Consider the following 18,346-nt stretch of genomic DNA (forward strand, 5'->3'; position numbering starts at 1 on the left):
CAGCACAATTGCTCACCACCCGCTGACCGATGCCCAGCCAGTCCCCGAGCAGCGGCCCCCCCGGCCAGCTTTTCCCAGTTTATGTACTGAGCATGACGTCACATGGTATGGAATGTCCCTTTGGCCAGTTTGGCTGTGCCCCCTCCCAGCTTCTTGTGCACCTCCAGCCTCCTCAGTCGGTAGAGCATGGGAAGCTGAAAAGTCCTTGGCTAGTGTAAGCATTACCTAGCAACAACTAAAACACCGGTGTGTTATCAACTTTGTTCTCATCCTAAATCCAAAACACTGTACCAGCTACTAGAAAGGAAATTAACTCTATCCCTGCCGAAACCAGGACATATGGCAGGACCCCTCTCGATCATCTACCAAAGGTCTTGGGAGTCTGGGGGAGGTCCCCGCTGACTGGAAGCTAGCCAACATTATTCCAATTTACAAGAAGGGCATGAGGGAAGACCCAGGAAACTACAGACCTGTTAGTCTAACCTCAGTTCCTGGAAAAATTATGGAGAAGATCATACTGGGTGCTATTGAAAGGCATTGAAAGAACAACGCAATCCTCAGGCGCAGTCAACATGGGTTCACAAAGGGAAAGTCCTGTTTAACCAATTTGATCTCCTTCTCTGATAAGGTCACACGCCTAGTGGATGAAGGGAAGGCGGTGGATGGAGTTTTTCTGGATTTTAGTAAGGCTTTTGATACTGCCCCTCACAGCATCCTTCTGGACAAGTTGTCCAACTGTGGGATGAGCAGGTTCGCGGTGCTCTGGGTGAAGAACTGGCTGAAGGGCAGGGCTCAAAGGGTTGTAGAGAATGGGGCTACATCTGGCTGGCGGTCAGTCACCAGTGGTGTTCCTCAGGGCTCAATCCTAGGGCCAGTTCTGCTCAATATTTTTATCAATGATCTGGATGCAGGAGTTGAATGCACCATTAGCAAGTTTGCTGACGATACCAAGCTGGGAGGTGCTGTTGACTCTCTTGAGGGACAAGAGGCCTTGCAGAGGGATCGAGATAGATTGGAACATTGGGAAATCATCAGTGGCATGAAATTTAACAAGTCCAAATGCCGGATTCTGCACCTGGGACGGAGTAACGTTGGACACAAGTATAGACTGGGAGAGGAGTGGCTGGAGAGCAGCCCTGCAGAAAGGGATCTGGGGGTGCTGGTCGACAGCAGGCTCAATAGGAGTCAGCAGTGTGCCCTGGCAGCCAAGAGGGCAAACCGCATCCTGGGGGGCATCAAACACAGTATAACCAGCCGGTCAAAAGAGGTGTATTATTATCCTGCTGTATTCAGCGTTGGTGCGGCCTCACCTTGAGTATTGTGCGCAGTTCTGGGCCCCACAATTTAAGAAGGATGTGAAGGTCCTTGAATGCGTCCAGAGGAGGGCAACAAAGCTGGTGGCAGGGCTGGAAGGCATGTCCTATGAGGAGCGGCTGAGGACCCTGGGTTTGTCTAGTTTGGAGAGAAGGAGGCTGAGGGGTGACCTCATTGCTCTCTACAGCTTCCTGAGGAGGGGAAGTGGAGAGGGAGGTGCTGAGCTCTTCTCCCTGGGATCCAGTGACACAACACGTGGGAATGGTTCAAAGCTGTGTCAGGGGAAGTTCAGGCTGGATATTAGGAAGCATTTCTTTAGAGAGAGGGTGGTCAAACACTGGAACAGGCTTCCTAGAGAGGTGGTCGATGCCCCAAGCCTGTCAGTGTTTAAGAGGCATTTGGACAGTGCCCTTAATAATATGCTTTAACTTTTGGTCAGCCCTGAAGTGGTCAGGCAGTTGGACTAGATGATCATTGTAGGTCCCTTCCAACTGAAATTAGTCTAGTCTAGTCTAATCTATTCTATTCTATTCTAAGAAAGGGCTAGAAAAAAGTGGTTAGTGATTTGTTAACTAGTGATTAGAAGAAAGTACTGTCCTGATCCATAAGCATGTATGGTTTGATGAGTATTGTAGTAAAGTTGGTATTTCTGGTCTCTGTCCATTTTTATTTCACTGGACCAAATCTGAACTATGGTCATGGGATGTGCTTACAAATAAGTAAACACTCTTTGAGGGATAATCTTATGAAGTCCTATTCAGAAATCCATCTCTAGCTTGCAGAACTCCCTGCAGGCAATGCCTAAAAGTGTTGTTTTCAACTTCTCCCATGCCAGAAAATTGAAGATGGTCCCATTCCACTGCCTCTGCAACAACAGCTAGTAGAGGAAAACCTTTCTTTTTTACCTTTGTGGTCCAGGGTATGAAACAATCTTGTATTTTTTCTGAGCAGCCAACTTGTTGTTTGCCTTCACCAGCTGTAACACCTTTAAAACTTGAGGATTCCTCAACAGATGTATCTCAGTGCTTGAAAAGATGATCAGGTTCACAGATACATTTCTTTGCTCCCAGAGTCACTTTGAATCCAGAGAAGAGAATGAGCAGTTAAATCTCTGTGTTATCAAATAGCGTAAGCAATGGAACTGTTGATATCCTTTGTGTCACCATTTGAAATGCAAATCCATTAAAGCCTTTTCTAGGGCATTCCTGAACTCACTATTCCTAACAGATATGATCTATGTCTGGAATAATTTTTCTCCAACGTTTCATTGGCCTGTGCTACCAGTAGCTTAACACTGTCTGCGTTATGTGTGCCAACTTTTAGGAGCAAAGAAAGTCAGAATTTAGGAGTATGAAACAGCAATCCGAATATGGTATAATATAAACTGGATAGGACTAACCCCAAACCTTGGCCCAGTATATTCATTAGCCCATGTCGTGGTTTAACCCCAGCTGGCAACTAAGCACCACCCAGCCGCTCGCTCACTCCTCCCTCCCCCGGTGGGCTGGGGGAGAGAATCGGAAGGGTAAAAGTGAGAAAACTCGTGGGTTGAGATAAAGACAGTTTAATAGGGAAAGCAAAAGCCACGCACGCAAGCAAAGCAAAACAAGGAATTCATTCACTCCTTCCCATCGGCAGGCAGGTTTCAGCCATCTCCAGGAAAGCAGGGCTCCATCACACGTAACGGTGACTTGGGAAGTCAAAACGCCATAATTCCGAACGTCCCTCCTTCCTTCTTCTTCCCCCAGCTTTTATTGCTGAGCATGACGTCATATGGTATGGGATATTCCTTTGGTCAGTTGGGGTCAGCTGTCCCGGCTGTGTCCCCTCCCAACTTCTTGTGCCCCCCCAGCCTACTGGCTGGTGGGGTGGTGTGAGGAGCAGAAAAGGCCTTGACTCTGTGTAAGCACTGCTCAGCAGTAACGAAAACATCCCTGTGTTATCAACACTGTTTCCAGCACAAATCCAAAACAGAGCCCCATACTAGCTACTGTGAAGAAAATTAACTCTACCCCAGCCAAAACCAGCACAATGCAACATATATAAATATATGTACCTCACAGTCTCACAAATACAACACTTGCAACTGTTTGGATTTTTTATGCAATAAAACATTTCTTAGTGTTCTGGAAAACCGTCCTGCAGTCAGTCATGCTAATCTGGGAGTCAGGACCCAGCCTGCAGAAAGAACTCTAGTAATGATGGTGTCATGGAATACATCCTGTGTGAGGAAGGGGTGAGGAAGGCAGCTGCCCTGGGAGGATGCTGGCCTCCTCTGGGCTGCAGTTAAGAGGATGTGCTGTTTACCTTAGATATTTGGCTGGCTTTTCTGGATGGGCAGGGGCAGCAGGGAGACTTGAGCCAATGGCAGAGAGAGTGGCAGCTCTGGCAGCATTAGCCTCATAGTCCTCATCCCCTCTGAATACAAAAGCTTGTACTGTCCTCCTATAAAGGGTGGAGGGGGGAAGGGGGACCTTGGGGTACTTTCCTCCTTTGGGCAATGAGGAAGGGACCTTTCCTCATAAGCTGCTCCTTTGTATTTAAAAAAATACAGTTGTAAACTAACTGTGCTAACAGGTTCCTTTAGCTTCTAGGATGGGTACTCAACAGTGCAGAAGCAAATGAAAAAGGTTTTATCTATCTGATCAGGAAATATTATGTTCCAACATTAATTGTCATTAAAAAATGAATTTACATGCATCTTCTTGTGTTTTTGTTTTACAACCCTAGATTGGTGAATTATTGAGCACCACACACCCTGCCAACAAAGCCAGCTTAACTCTTTTCTGCCCTGAGGAAGGAGACTGGAAAAATTCCAACCTTGACAGACACAACCTTCAAGACTTTATTAACATTAAACTCAACTCAGCTTCCATATTGCCCGAAATGGAAGGACTCTCTGAATTCACAGAGTATCTGTCAGAATCAGTAGAAGTGCCATCACCCTTTGACATTTTGGAACCTCCAACTTCAGGAGGCTTCTTGAAACTCTCCAAACCCTGCTGTTATATTTTCCCAGGTGGAAGAGGGGACTCCGCGTTGTTTGCAGTGAATGGATTCAACATGCTTATCAATGGAGGATCCGAAAGAAAATCTTGCTTTTGGAAACTTATCCGGCACTTGGACAGGGTAGATTCCATTCTACTCACTCACATCGGAGATGATAACCTGCCAGGAATCAATAGCATGCTTCAGCGAAAGATAGCTGAATTAGAAGAGGAACAGTCCCAAGGGTCTACTACCAACAGCGACTGGATGAAAAATCTGATCTCACCTGATTTAGGAGTTGTATTCCTTAATGTACCTGAGAACCTGAAGAACCCGGATCCTAACTTTAGAGTAAAAAGGAGTGTAGAAGAAGCTTGTTTTACTCTCCAGTATTTAAATAAATTGTCTATGAAACCAGAACCTCTTTTCAGAAATGTAGGAAATACCATTGACCCCATCATTTTATTTCAGAAAATGGGAGTTGGCAAACTTGAGATGTATGTGCTTAATCCTGTCAAAAATAGCAAAGAGGTGCAATATTTTATGCAACAGTGGACTGGTAATAGCAAAGATAAAGCTGAATTCCTGCTACCAAATGGCCAAGAACTAGACATTCCATTATCCTATTTCACCTCTGTCTCATCCCTGATTGTGTGGCATCCAGCTAATCCTGCAGAAAAAATAATCCGAGTTCTGTTTCCTGGAAACAGCACCCAATATAATATTCTAGAAGGACTAGAAAAACTCAAACACTTAGACTTCCTTAAGCAACCAATGGTTACACAAAAAGACCTAACTGGGAACATTGCTAGTCCAGCTGTGAAACAAGCAAAGTTGAAACAACGAACAGACAGCAAGGAGAGTCTGAAGCCTGCTGCAAAGACACCACCAAGCAAGCCTGTCAGAAAGGAATCCAAAGAAGAAACACTGGAGCCTGCAAAGCCTAGTCCAGCACCGGAAAAGCTTCAGAAACTGGAAAGCAAAGAAAAAGTTCCAGTTAAAAAAGAGAAACCAGCAAAAGTGGAGACCAAACCTATAGTGGCAGAAAAAGACGTAACAAGTAAAGAAGAGCAATTAGTAAAATCTGAAACTCCTGAAAAACAAGCTACAGATGTAAAACCAAAAGTGGCAAAGGAGAAGCCAGTGAAAAAGGAAGTCAAAGCAAAACCTGAAGAAAAGAAAGAGGAAAAAGAAAAACCAAAGAAAGAGGTTTCTAAAAAAGAGGAGAAAACACCCATCAAAAAAGAAGAAAAACCCAGAAAAGAAGAGATCAAGCAAGAAGTTAAAAAAGAGGTGAAAAGGGAAGAGAAGAAGGAAACTAAGAAGGAATTAAAGAAAGAAGCTCCACCAAAGGAAGCTAAAAAAGAAGGTAAAAAAGAAGAGAAGAAGGAAATTAAGAAGGAAGAAAAAGAAGCCAAAAAGGACATCAAAAAGGTTCCTAAAGAAACAAAGAAGACAGCTGCTCCTTCGACTGAAGTCAAAAAGCCAGCAGCAAAGCCTAAACCAAGAAAGAAGGACGAACCTGCTAAAAAAGAAGCAGTACCTGCTGGAAAGCCAAAGGAAAAAGGAAAAATTAAGACTGTGAAGAAGGAGATCAAAGTCAGTGGAGCGCAAGCTGCCCTTGCAGCAGTTGGAGCCACTGCCACAACTGTAGCAGCTGCAGAAATTACAGCTAGTGGAAAAGAACTTGAAGTGGAGAGATCCCTTATGTCTTCACCAGAGGATTTAACAAAGGATTTTGAGGAATTAAAAGCTGAAGAAGTAGAAACAATAAAAGAAACAAAACCTCAAGATACACTTATAGAGGATGAACTGAAACTCACTGGCACAGAACAAAAAGAGGCTTTTGAAGTCCAAAAAGAAAAATTAGATAATGAAGGACCTGCTGAGTCCTCTGATGAAGGCATAACTACCACAGAGGCTGAGGGTGAGTGTGAACAAACACCTGAAGAATTGGAACCTGTGGAAAAGCACAGGGTTGATGACAATGAAAAGTTTGAAGATGAGGGAACTGGCTTGGAAGAATCATATGAAGCAGGAGATTATGAGGAAAAGGCAGAGACAGAAGAAGCTGAAGAACGAGGTGAAGATGAGGAAGAAAAGACACCGCTAGACACCACAAAACCATATATGGAGGAAGCAAGAAAAATGGAGGAGAGTTCAGAAGAAATAATGGCTGAAGCAGATGCTAACATTAAAGCCAAAAAATATATTGAAAAGACAGATGATGAGGCATCAGATGAACGGGCTGAGGAAGACAGGGAAGAAGCAGTAGAAAAGGCAGAAACTGAAGAGACTGAAGAAGAGGAGGAAGACAAAGCAGAAGACATCAGAGATGAAGAGGAGACTGAAAAAATAGAAGCTGAAGAAGATTATGTGATGGCTGTGGTAGACGAAGCTGCAGAAGCTGGTGAAGTTGAAGATAAATATGGCCTACTCATAATTACACCAATAAAACGCTCAGAGCCTCAGTCTCCAGCAGTTGAACCATCCTCTTCTATCCATGATGAAACATTACCTGGTGGTTCAGAAAGTGAAGCCACTGTTTCTGATGAAGAAGATAGAGATCAACCTGAGGAATTCACTGCTACTTCAGGTTATACACAGTCTACCATCGAAATATCCAGTGAACCAACTCCAATGGATGAAATGTCTACACCCCGGGATGTCATGAGTGATGAAACTAACAATGAGGAAAGCGAGTCACCTTCTCAGGAGTATATGAACATTACCAAGTATGAGACATCACTGTACTCTCAAGAATTTGCTAGACCTAAACTTTCTCCACTTCCGAATACTTTTAATGGATTATCAGAAGGATCCAAAACAGAGGCCACAGAAGGTAAAGACTATAATGCCTCAGCTTCTACCATCTCACCATCTTCTTCATTAGAGGAAGACAAATTCTGCAAATCTGCATCCCAAGATGTATATTGGCAAAAAGGAAGTGAAATCCAAGGCACTGCCAAATTAGAAATCAAAGAACCCTATCCAGAAGATGGTGGAAAACGTAGTCCAGCTGAGAGTTTGTCCCCTCCATCACCTGTTGCCAAAACACCACTGAGTGAACGTAGTGTGAACTTTTCGCTCACTCCCAATGAGATCAAGGTCTCGGCTGAGCCTGTCTCCATTGCTACATTGCCTGATGTACATCAAGAAGTTGCTGAAGAGCACTGTGCAAGCCCTGAAGATAAAACGTTAGAAGTAGCATCTCCCTCACAGTCTGCTGCTGGTAGTGCTGGCCACACACCTTATTATCAGTCTCCAACTGATGAAAAATCCAGTCAGCTTCCCTCTGAAACCAGTGAAAAGTCAACAGAAGCTCCTGTTAGCTTTGAACTCAGTGAAGTCAAAGATGAGTCTGCAAAACCCAGAATAAGCCCTATGGATGAGCCTGTGCCAGATTCAGAATCTCCTATTGAAAAGGTTCTCTCACCTCTACGGAGTCCACCACTGATAGGTTCAGAGACCACTTATGATACATTTTTGAGTGCTGATATAAAGTCTCTCACCAGAGATTACGGAAGTCCTTCTGAGGGGAAACCTGAAAAAGAAAAATCACCTGTTCAGATGAGCCCAGTTTCTGAAGCCAGCTCTGTGGGCCTTTTCCAAGAAAAACAAGATGAAAAAAGCATGGAGTTTATGGTAATTAAGGAAGGCTTCAGCCTAGAACGGAAAATGGAGGATACAGAACCCAGCAGCTCCCAGTCTTCACTGGTCTTGGATGAGCAGAAGTTAGCAGGTGATCTCTCACCTATTCAAATAGATATCAGTCAGTTTGGTTCCTTAAAAGAAGACACCAAAATGTCAGTTTCTGAAGGCACTATTTCTGACAAGTCTGCAACTCCAGTTGATGAGGTTGTAGCAGAAGACACCTATTCCCATATAGAAGGAGTAGCTTCTGTCTCTACAGCATCTGTTGCTACTAGTTCATTTCCAGAACCAACTACTGATGATGTATCTCCTTCTTTGCATGCTGAGGTTGGATCCCCCCACTCTACTGAAGTTGATGATTCCCTTTCAGTGTCAGTTGTACAAACGCCAACAACGTTTCAGGAAACAGACATGTCTCCATCTAAGGAAGAGTGCCCAAGGCCCATGTCAATTTCTCCACCAGATTTCTCACCTAAAACCGCAAAATCAGGAACCCTGGTGCACGATCACAGATCTCCTGAGCAGTCAACTATGTCAGTAGATTTTGGTCAGGAGTCCCCTGAGCAGTCTTTAGCAATGGACTTTAGTAGGCAATCTCCAGACTATCCTACTGTAGGCACTAGTATACACCATATATCTGAAAATGGACCGACAGAAGTAGATTATAGCCTTTCAGATATACAGGAGCCTACTTTTGCACGGAAGATTTCCCCTGTGGAGCAGTCATCTTACTCTCAGGAGAAGGATATTTCAGAAATTATTTCAGTTTCTCAAATTGAAGCTTCATCCTCAACTTCATCAGCTCATACACCTTCCCAGTTAACTTCACCACTGCCAGAAGAAACTTTTTCAGGTGCTGTTCCACCCAGAGATATGTCACTACATTCTTCTTTTACCTCAGAAAAGGTGCAGAGCCTAGGAGAAAAGCTGTCACCAAAGTCTGACCTATCTCCATTAACTCCAAGGGAATCTTCTCCTCTGTACTCTCCTAGTTTTCCAGATTCACCTCCTGCAATCACAGAAGCAGTGTCAGCTAGTCACACATTTTCATTGTCGCTGCAAGTGTCCTCTGTCAAAGCATTTGGTTATCGGGAACCCCTAACAAAGCACAGTCCAGAACCTTTAATCAGCCCAGAAAAAGAAGATTCAGAGAAAAGCAGCAGGTCACCAGAAGAACTTAGTTATTCTTATAAAGCCACAGAGAAAACTACTAGGTCACCAGAGGATATTAGCTACTCCTATGAGGCAGTTGCAAAATCTAGATCACCTGAGGCCACAGATTATTCCTATGAGATGACAGGGAAAACCATGAGGTCACCAGGAGTCACAGATTATTCCTATGAGAGAATTGGGAAAGCTACCAGATCACCTGATGCTATGGATTACTCCTATGAGACAACAGGGAAAGCCACCAGCTCACCTGAAGCCACAGATTACTCATTTGAGACAACTGGGAAAACCACCAGGTCATCTGAAGCTACTAGCTATTCCTATGAAGCAAGTGCACATTTTACTCCAGGAAAATCGTTAGCAGAATCCCGTCAAGATGTTGACTTATGCCTTGTGTCCTCCTGCGAGTATAAACATCCTAAACCTGAACTTTCACCCTCATTTATCAACCCAAATCCCCTTGAGTGGTTTGCAAGTGAAGAACAGTCTCAAGATCAAGAGAAGCCATTAACTCAATCTGGGGGAGCCCAGCCACCTTCTGGGGGAAAGCATCAAGTGCGGCAGTGTGACGAAACCCCTCCCACGTCCATGAGCGAGTCTGCCCCATCTCAGACTGATTCGGATGTTCCCCCTGAGACTGAGGAATGCCCTTCCATCACTGCAGATGCTAACATTGACTCGGAAGATGAGTCAGAAACCATTCCGACAGACAAGACAATTATGTACAAACAAATTGACCCACCGCCTGTCCCGATGCAGGATCATAGCCCTTCCCCTAGGCACCCTGATGTCTCCATGGTTGATCCAGAGACTTTGCCCATCGATCAGAATTTGGGTAAACCTTTGAAGAAGGACCTCAAAGAAAAGACAAAGGCAAAAAAGCAGGGTACTAAGACCAAGTCATCTTCTCCTGTTAAAAAAAGTGATGGTAAATCAAAACAAGTGGCTTCACCCAAACCAGCTGTAAAAGAATCTTTAGACAAAATTTCCAAAACAGCTTCTCCAAAAAAGAAGGAGTCTGTGGAGAAGGCAACCAAAAATATCTCTAATCCAGAAGTAAAGTCTCGAGTGGAAGAGAAAGATAAGGACACCAAGAATGCAGCAAATACAACAACGTCCAAGTCAGCAAAGACTGCAACCACAGGTAAAGACAGATAGGAGTTCCCTAATGTTAAGATTTTCTTAGTTGTTGCAGTGAAGTTAGGTTGCTTTTATATCAGCTGAGAATGTGGTTTGTAGCAAACCCCCAAAGAAAGTCCATGTTTTAAATATAAATCTGGCATGTTAAGGCCACATTTAAATGAATGAAATTCACTGAATTAACTTTTGCAATCTGAGAAACTTGATGTGTCAGTTTGCTCAGATGTAAAGAATTAGAGAGTACATCAAATATAAAAAACTTAATACTAGCTGTCTGAATTGTTAACCAATTAATAGAATTAAAAGTACCACTTTTGTAGGTGAAGTGAAATCAGTAGTAAAGTGAACCACTTTATTCATTGTATGAATCATGTAGGCACAATGCTCTTAACATAAAATAATGCAATTTAATATTGTGAGAGGCAAAGGTACTATCAGACATTGGATGCTTTTATTACTTTGCTGGATTAATTTTAAAAAGAGTATTTTAAAAAAATGATAACAGTAGTAAGAGCACTTTCACTGAGCTGAGCATGCATATCACATAATCCAGTTAAAGTCTTAGGCCATCAGTGATGACTAAACACACAGAAAATTAATGTCATTTTGAATGACTGTTGTGTATTCTAAGTAGTAATAAAATATTAATTAGATTACTGAAGGAGGCATTGTGCTAATATGTTGTTTCCGGCAGATCTTGTTAGTGTTTTGGGGATACTTTGATTTTGCTGTTGTCAGGACTGATGTTCTATTGAAAGCTTTTTACAAGGAGCAGGTCTAGGATTCAGTACAAGCAAACCATCAGTCAGCTATCTGTAGCTTCCCCATTTTAAGACGTCCGCTGTTCCTTTCTTACACCATCGTTTGCATGTGTCTGTTAGTAGATGCTTTTCAAAGCAGCAGTACAGTTCCTCATGCTGTACATTTCTCCAGCACTTTAGCTTTATATTAGATTCTTCTTGGACATGAGGAAAAATTTCTTTACTGAAAGAGTGGTTAAACATTGGAACAGGCTGCCCAGGGAAGTGGTGGAGTCCCCATCCCTGGAGGTATTTAAAAGACGAGTAGATGAGACACTTAGTGCGCATGGTGGTGTTGCGTTGACATTGGACTCGATGATCTTAGAGGTCTTTTCCAAACTTAATGATTCGATGATTCTATGATTCTTCCTTGAAGCATACTTCTCAGGTACACGCTAGAGCTGAAGACAAGGCTCTGTTTGATGACATTTAAGTGTAAAATGTAATGTCTAATATTTTATCCAATGTTGGTATCCACAATTCAGAAAGATGTATCACAGATTTTTTTATGATGAAAGATGATAAAAGACTTTGTAACATACACAATAGTTAAAAAATCTCTAATTCAGGAAATCTTATCATATTATCATGCTTATTTGGCATATTGCCCTATGATGAATGGCAGGTCACGCTAGACAATTGTATTGGACTTTCTTGGCTTTACAAAATGGGATCCTAAATAGAGCGTAATGCTCAGTGTCGTAGTTTAACCTCAGTCGGCAACTGAGCACCACGCAGCCGCTCGCTCACTCCCCCCCGACCCCGGTGGGATGGGGGAGAGAATTGGAAGAGCACAAGTGAGAAAAAACTCGTGGGTTGTGATAAAAACAGTTTAATAATTGAAATAAAATGATGATAATAATAATACTACACAAAGCAAGTGATGCACAGTGCAATTGCTCACCACCCGCCGACCGATGCCCAGCCAGTCCCCGAGCAGCGGCCCCCCCGGCCAGCTTTCCCCAGTTTATGTACTGAGCATGACGTCACATGGTATGGAATGTCCCTTTGGCCAGTTTGGCTGTGCCCCCTCCCAGCTTCTTGTGCACCTCCAGCCTTCTCAGTCGGTAGAGCATGGGAAGCTGAAAAGTCCTTGGCTAGTGTAAGCACTACCTAGCAACAACTAAAACATCGGCGTGTTATCAACTTTGTTCTCATCCTAAATCCAAAACACAGCATTGTACCAGCTACTAGAAAGGAAATTAGCTCTGTCCCTGCCGAAACCAGGACACTCACATAATTTAGTTTACCAAACTTCATCCTCTTTAACATCATGAGAAGGACAATAAAACGTAAATGGTGATCATCCAGATACAATTACTGGTTGAATTCTGATTGTCAGTTCACACCGTGATCCAGTGTGTAGCAAAAGCAGTTTTTTATGGTAGTATTTTTAATGTGAGTGTTTAAACTTTGAACTTCCTTTTGACTGAACATCTTCTTAGAACAGATACTACACTATGTATAGCAACAAAAACATGCTTCCCTCTACTTTTTGTGATAAGTGGCTAGTTTGTGTATGCAAATAAGGATCCAGCAGGCAAACAAACACTTGTTCTCAGTTTCCTGAAGTAATTTCTTTAGGAATTTTCTCTGTTCTCCCAGTTTCTCTTTGCCCCTCTTTCTGCTCACATGTAGTTGCTTCCTGATGCACCTGTAAGACAGTCTGAGCATATCAACTGCTACTATGTCTTGGTATGTGCTGATACCCCAAATCTCAGGACCACTTCTGCATGGCTGCCTGTGTGACCCTAGCTTTTATAATCATGCATACCTGAGACTTTTGAAAAGCTGTACTTCTTAACTTGGAAAATAATACTGACATTTATTGAATGGTAATTCAGTATCATAGTATCATAGAATCATAGAATCATAGAATCATTAAGGTTGGAAAAGACCTCTAAGATCATCGAGTCCAACCGTCAACCCAACACCACCATGCCCACTAAACCATGTCCCTAAGCACCACATCTACACGTCTTTTAAATACTTCCAGGGATGGGGACTCCACCACTTCCCTGGGCAGCCTGTTCCAATGTTTAACCACTCTTTCAGTAAAGAAATTTTTCCTTACATCCAATCTAAACCTCCCCTGGCGCAACTTGAGGCCATTTCCTCTCGTCCTATCGCTTGTTACTTGGGAGAAGAGACTGACACCCACCTCGCTACAACCTCCTTTCAGGTAGTTGTAGAGCGCGATGAGGTCTCCCCTGAGTCTCCTTTTCTCCAGGCTAAACAACCCCAGTCCCCTCAGCCGCTCCTCATGAGACTTGTTCTCCAGACCCCTCACCAGCCTCGTTGCCCTTCTCTGGACACGCTCCAGCACCTCAACGTCCTTCTTGTAGTGAGGGGCCCAAAACTGAACACAGTAGTCAAGGTGCGGCCTCACCAGGGCCGAGTACAGGGGCACGATCACTTCCCTACTCCTGCTGGCCACACTATTTCTGATACAGGCCAGGATGCCATTGGCCTTCTTGGCCGCCTGGGCACACTGCCGGCTCATGTTCAGCCGGCTGTCAACCAACACCCCCAGGTCCTTTTCCGCCAGGCAGCTTTCCAGCCACTCTTCCCCAAGCCTGTAGCGCTGCATGGGGTTGTTGTGACCTGATTGCAGGGCCCGGCACTTGGCCTTGTTGAATCTCATACAGTTGGCCTCGGCCCATCGATCCAGCCTGTCCAGGTCCCTCTGCAGAGCCTTCCTACCCTCGAGCAGATCAACACTCCCGCCCAACTTGGTGTCGTCTGCAAACTTACTGAGGGTGCACTCAATCCCCTCGTCCAGATCATTGATAAAGATATGAACAAGACCGGCCCCAAAACTGAGCCCTGGGGAACACCACTCGAGACCGGCCGCCAACTGGATTGAACTCCATTCACCACAACTCTCTGGGCCCGGCCGTCCAGCCAGTTTTTGACCCAGCGCAGAGTACACCTGTCTAAGCCGTGAGCCGCCAGCTTCTCTAGGAGAATGCTGTGGGAGGCAGTGTCAAAGGCCTTCCTGAAGTCCAGGTAGACCACATCCACAGCCTTTCCCTCATCCACTAGGCGGGTCACCTGGTCGTAGAAGGAGATCAGGTTGGTCAAGCAGGACCTGCCTCTCATGAACCCGTGCTGGCTGGGCCTGATCCCCTGGAATCACAGTAATCACAGCCCTGCGTAGTAATTGTTGGATAATAGTAGTATATTACTGGGAAAGGTTCAGTCAAATGTTGGTTATGTGGTAGTGAGTTTTTATTGTATTATATAGTTAGTTAGTTTTATTCCATTTTTTTCCTCCTAGTACAATCGTAATTGGCATACAACAAAGCTGGAACGTGTCATCAGATGTAGGAGGGTAATGCCATAATTGTTTCAGGGGACACAGAAGTACAATTGTAGCTATGTAATGCTTAACCAACACTAGCAATTTTACGAATATCATCTCAGTGTTTATAATGGTAATTAATAAATGCATGTTTTTAACCAGCCTGTGATATATTCTTTTGTTGTTTGATTTCCAAAGGACCAGGGTATAGTAAGTCAGCAAAATCTACAACGATGCCTCCAGGACCTCCCGTGTATTTGGATATGGTGTACATTCCCAACCACAGCAATAGCAAGAATGTCGATGTTGAATTTTTCAAGAGGGTGCGGTCATCCTACTACGTGGTGAGCGGGAACGATTCTGCAGCCAAGGAGCCAAGCAGGGCTGTTCTGGACTCCCTGCTGGAGGGCAAGGCCCAGTGGGAGATTAACATGCAGGTAGGCTCTTCACTGCTATTTCTACCTGGAATTTTAATCTTCTCTGGGAAGCAACTACAGGAAGCCAGAGCGCCTCTGGAGTGGGCGGTGGCTGCTGGGGACAGGAGGTCCCAGCCTGGGCACCTTGTTTCACCAGTGATGTGAGAGGACACCCAAGTGAAGCACAGAGCTGCACCATACTCAGCTGCTCGCCCATTTCTGGCCCTTCTGACCTATCTCTGGAGAATAAAACAGTTGGGAACTCGTTTACAGGGCCATTTGGCTATTTCAACTTGTTGCTATACCATATATGATCCAAGTTTGGAAACCTTGCAGTTTGTAAGTAGGAAAGAAAAGTGAATGTTTCATGGTTTATATGGTAATCACGTATACTTGGAAACTTCATGTGCCTTTCCAACATGATAAATAAGTAAACAAAATATTTAGCCATAATCTGAAGAGCTATCAGTGCAGACTACAGACTGCTACATCTCTGGAAAGTTGCATCTCAGCACCTTAGAGAACCAAGGTTTTATTTTGATAAACTGCTTCTTTACAGTCATTTTATCTTATCTACATGTTTATTTATTTCCTTTTATCCATCCATTTATTTAAGTATTTATTGTATAAAGATCCACTCTTTCCAAAAGGGAATCATACTTGTTGGCCAGGACTTCTTACAAAGACATTTTTCTTATCAGTTGTTTCTGTTGTTCATTCCTCAGGAGTTCTCCTGTTTTGTGTTGCAGGTGACCTTAATCCCAACCCATGACTCAGATGTGATGAGGGAATGGTACCAAGAGACCCATGAGAAACAGCAGGACCTCAACATCATGGTTTTGGCAAGCAGCAGCACTGTTGTTATGCAAGATGAGTCTTTTCCCGCATGCAAGATTGAACTGTAAGAACGAGACCATGCACCACAAGATTTAACTTTGTTTCCAGAAATTCTTCAGTTTGAAAACACCTTTTCTAAAAATTCAGTCCATCTATTTCAACTGCTGAACTGTATACCTGCAAAATGCTATACTGTATCACGGTGATGCAAGTCACTAATATTTTTCAGTCTTTGCTGATTGCTAAGGGAAATAACAGTATTCCCATAGTAGGGTTCAAATTACTGCGAAAATACAGATCCAGTTTCATCTCCGCTGAACGTTTGGAAACCATGTACTAGCAACCCCAACTGACTTCTGCTAGGTAGAGGCATTTGCCCTCTAAAGAAACACAGAGAGAGAAAGAGAGAGAAGGGTAGGAGGAGAAAGTAATAAATAATTAGATCTCCAGTAGTCTCATGGCAATAGCTGTATCGCTTACTGCAGCCTGTTTATGCACTCACATGAAAAGGAGGTTTTAAATTTGTATCAATCTGAGCTATTGCAAAGGAGGTCCTTACTTTACAGAATTAAGTTAGCTGGAAAATAAGAAGCAGCAGAATGTGGCTAGGAAACGATGTACAACCTAAACACTCATTAGCAGTTTTCCACTTTAATTTGAACTCTGCATACTGACATACCATAACAATCATAGGCCAAATATGCACATAGTCTGAACCCCATTCAGAATTCTAAAACCTTTCTTTCAACATGCAGAATTGTTGTTCTAAGGCATGCTCCCAGTAAAAAACCACTCACTCCAGTCAGAACTGACCAGTCCACATGCTTAAACACCCATGTCCACTGTCAATTAACTGAAGCAAAATACCAAAGCAGTTGGGAGTACATACAGTAGACAATTTGCCTTAGAAAGTGACTTGAATGTACAAAGAAACTTGATGCACTTATTTTTTAATGTTGAGACAGCAAATTTATAAAACATCTGTGTAGGATCATAGTTACACCAGTAAAGAAGTGTGAGTGTGCATGTGTGGTACTAGAAACCTATCTGACTGGTCAAACGGCTTGGTGCTATGAATTACGTATGTTAGTTCTGTGAACAATTCATTGATGCACCAGGACAGCTCAACAAGGCAAGATGAGCATTTCTTTTTGAAAGCTTCTTTTGTACTGTGGAAGCAAGATTGAAGTGGTGCCCAGTATCAGAGATGCAAAACTTAGTGAAACATTCAGAATGATGAAAAAGGTTACCTGCGAGTCTGTACAGTATTCAACCTTCCTTTGTCTTACCTTATTTTATTTGTTTAATTTAAGAGTAAATATGGGAACAAATGTACAGAAACCTTTTTTTTTTTTAGTGCTGTGTGAACTTTTAATAGATTTTTAACAAAAGTTTTCATTTACAGGAAAATGCAAAGAAAAATTTTTCAGGTGAAGGTAATTTTTTTAGTAGTTTTGTAAGATAAATTAATAATGTTCTTTAAGGTTCTAATGAGAATGGATATTGAGGTAAGATTTATTGAAAATAGTCAACTGCCGATATCTTTTTGGGGGCGGGGGGGAGGGGCACCCTGGTGGTAAAATTAACCTATTGATGATGACAGAAAATGGGATTTGAAATGTTGATTGCCTAATATTTACAAGGGTGTAAACTACATTCTCAATCCTCACAAGATCTTGAAAAAAGATAGAATAAGCAATAAGCTAAAATAAGTCCCTTCCCTTTCCTTTCCTTTCCTTTCCTTTCCTTCCCTTCCCTTCCCTTCCCTTCCCTTCCCTTCCCTTCCCTTCCCTTCCCTTCCCTTCCCTCCTTCCTCTCTCTCTTCCTTTCCCCCTTCCTTTCCTTCTCTAGACTGCTTGCAACCGAACACCATGTAGAATAGTTCCGTCATTTAAGACAGTTTGTATTTTTTAGTCTCAGAAGTTTTATCCCAATAAAAAAATCTTGTTACGTTGTAGAAGGTTTGCAAATCTGAATTTAAAGAAGGTGTAAAGGCGTCCAGAATGGAGATATGTGCTGGTCTGTATGATTCACCATTATGGCTGGTATTAAGTTTCACAATGTAGTGAACTATGACCTCATTTTATTTTCTTTACTTATAATTTATTTCAATTTTACATTGTTAGGATATTTTTGTTTAATAGGTATATGTTTGCACTCCTAATTTTTATGAGGGTTTTTTTTATACTGCTTTAGGGCCCTTTAAATGTGAGCTCCTGAGGCCTATTTAATGCTGTGAATTACTGTTTTTCAATTGTTGGGGTTTTTGATTTATTTTTAATGTCTTCTTTTTTTTAGGTATCTCTAGCAATGCTGTTTTATTTATTACTATACCTTTTAAGTTGTTAAGAATAACTCAGAATGACTATGGCAAAAAAGGGAGATGGAAATGTATTGTGAAAACAAGCATGTTTGCTGGGCTCATAATCATTCACTTAAAATTGCTTTTGTAATACATAGTCTTCAAAGTTATAGGCAAAATGTTTGGCAGAATAGTTGTACTATTTCTACAATTCTGCTTTGTCTACTTTCTTATATAGGTCAGATTTCAAACTTTTTGAGTGGGTGGGAACAGATTTTCTGATTTTCTGACAATATCTGAAATGGTTTGTACCTCTGCTTTGGTAGAAAATCTAAGTACAGCAGTGGTCCTGAGACTAATCTCACTTATGCCACTTACTCCTGTGAATCAGGAGCAATTTCACTACAATCAGGGAAATTAC

The 18,346-nt window shown here is 42.7% G+C and overlaps 1 protein-coding gene across 1 annotated transcript in view; it reads left to right on the forward strand.

Annotated features, from left to right (window-relative positions):
- Nucleotides 1–17,155, forward strand: part of LOC143171869 (microtubule-associated protein 1B-like) — a 130,353-nt gene extending 113,198 nt beyond the window's left edge. The window contains exons 5-7 of the mRNA XM_076360987.1: nt 4,045–10,270; nt 14,569–14,807; nt 15,536–17,155. Coding sequence (XP_076217102.1) covers nt 4,045–10,270; nt 14,569–14,807; nt 15,536–15,691 — 6,621 coding nt within the window. The 3' untranslated portion in view covers nt 15,692–17,155. The remainder of the gene's footprint in view (nt 1–4,044; nt 10,271–14,568; nt 14,808–15,535) is intronic.
- The last annotated feature ends 1,191 nt before the right edge of the window (nt 17,156–18,346 follow it).

This window comes from Aptenodytes patagonicus, chromosome W, assembly GCF_965638725.1.
Source record: "Aptenodytes patagonicus chromosome W, bAptPat1.pri.cur, whole genome shotgun sequence".
Taxonomy (NCBI): domain Eukaryota; kingdom Metazoa; phylum Chordata; class Aves; order Sphenisciformes; family Spheniscidae; genus Aptenodytes; species Aptenodytes patagonicus.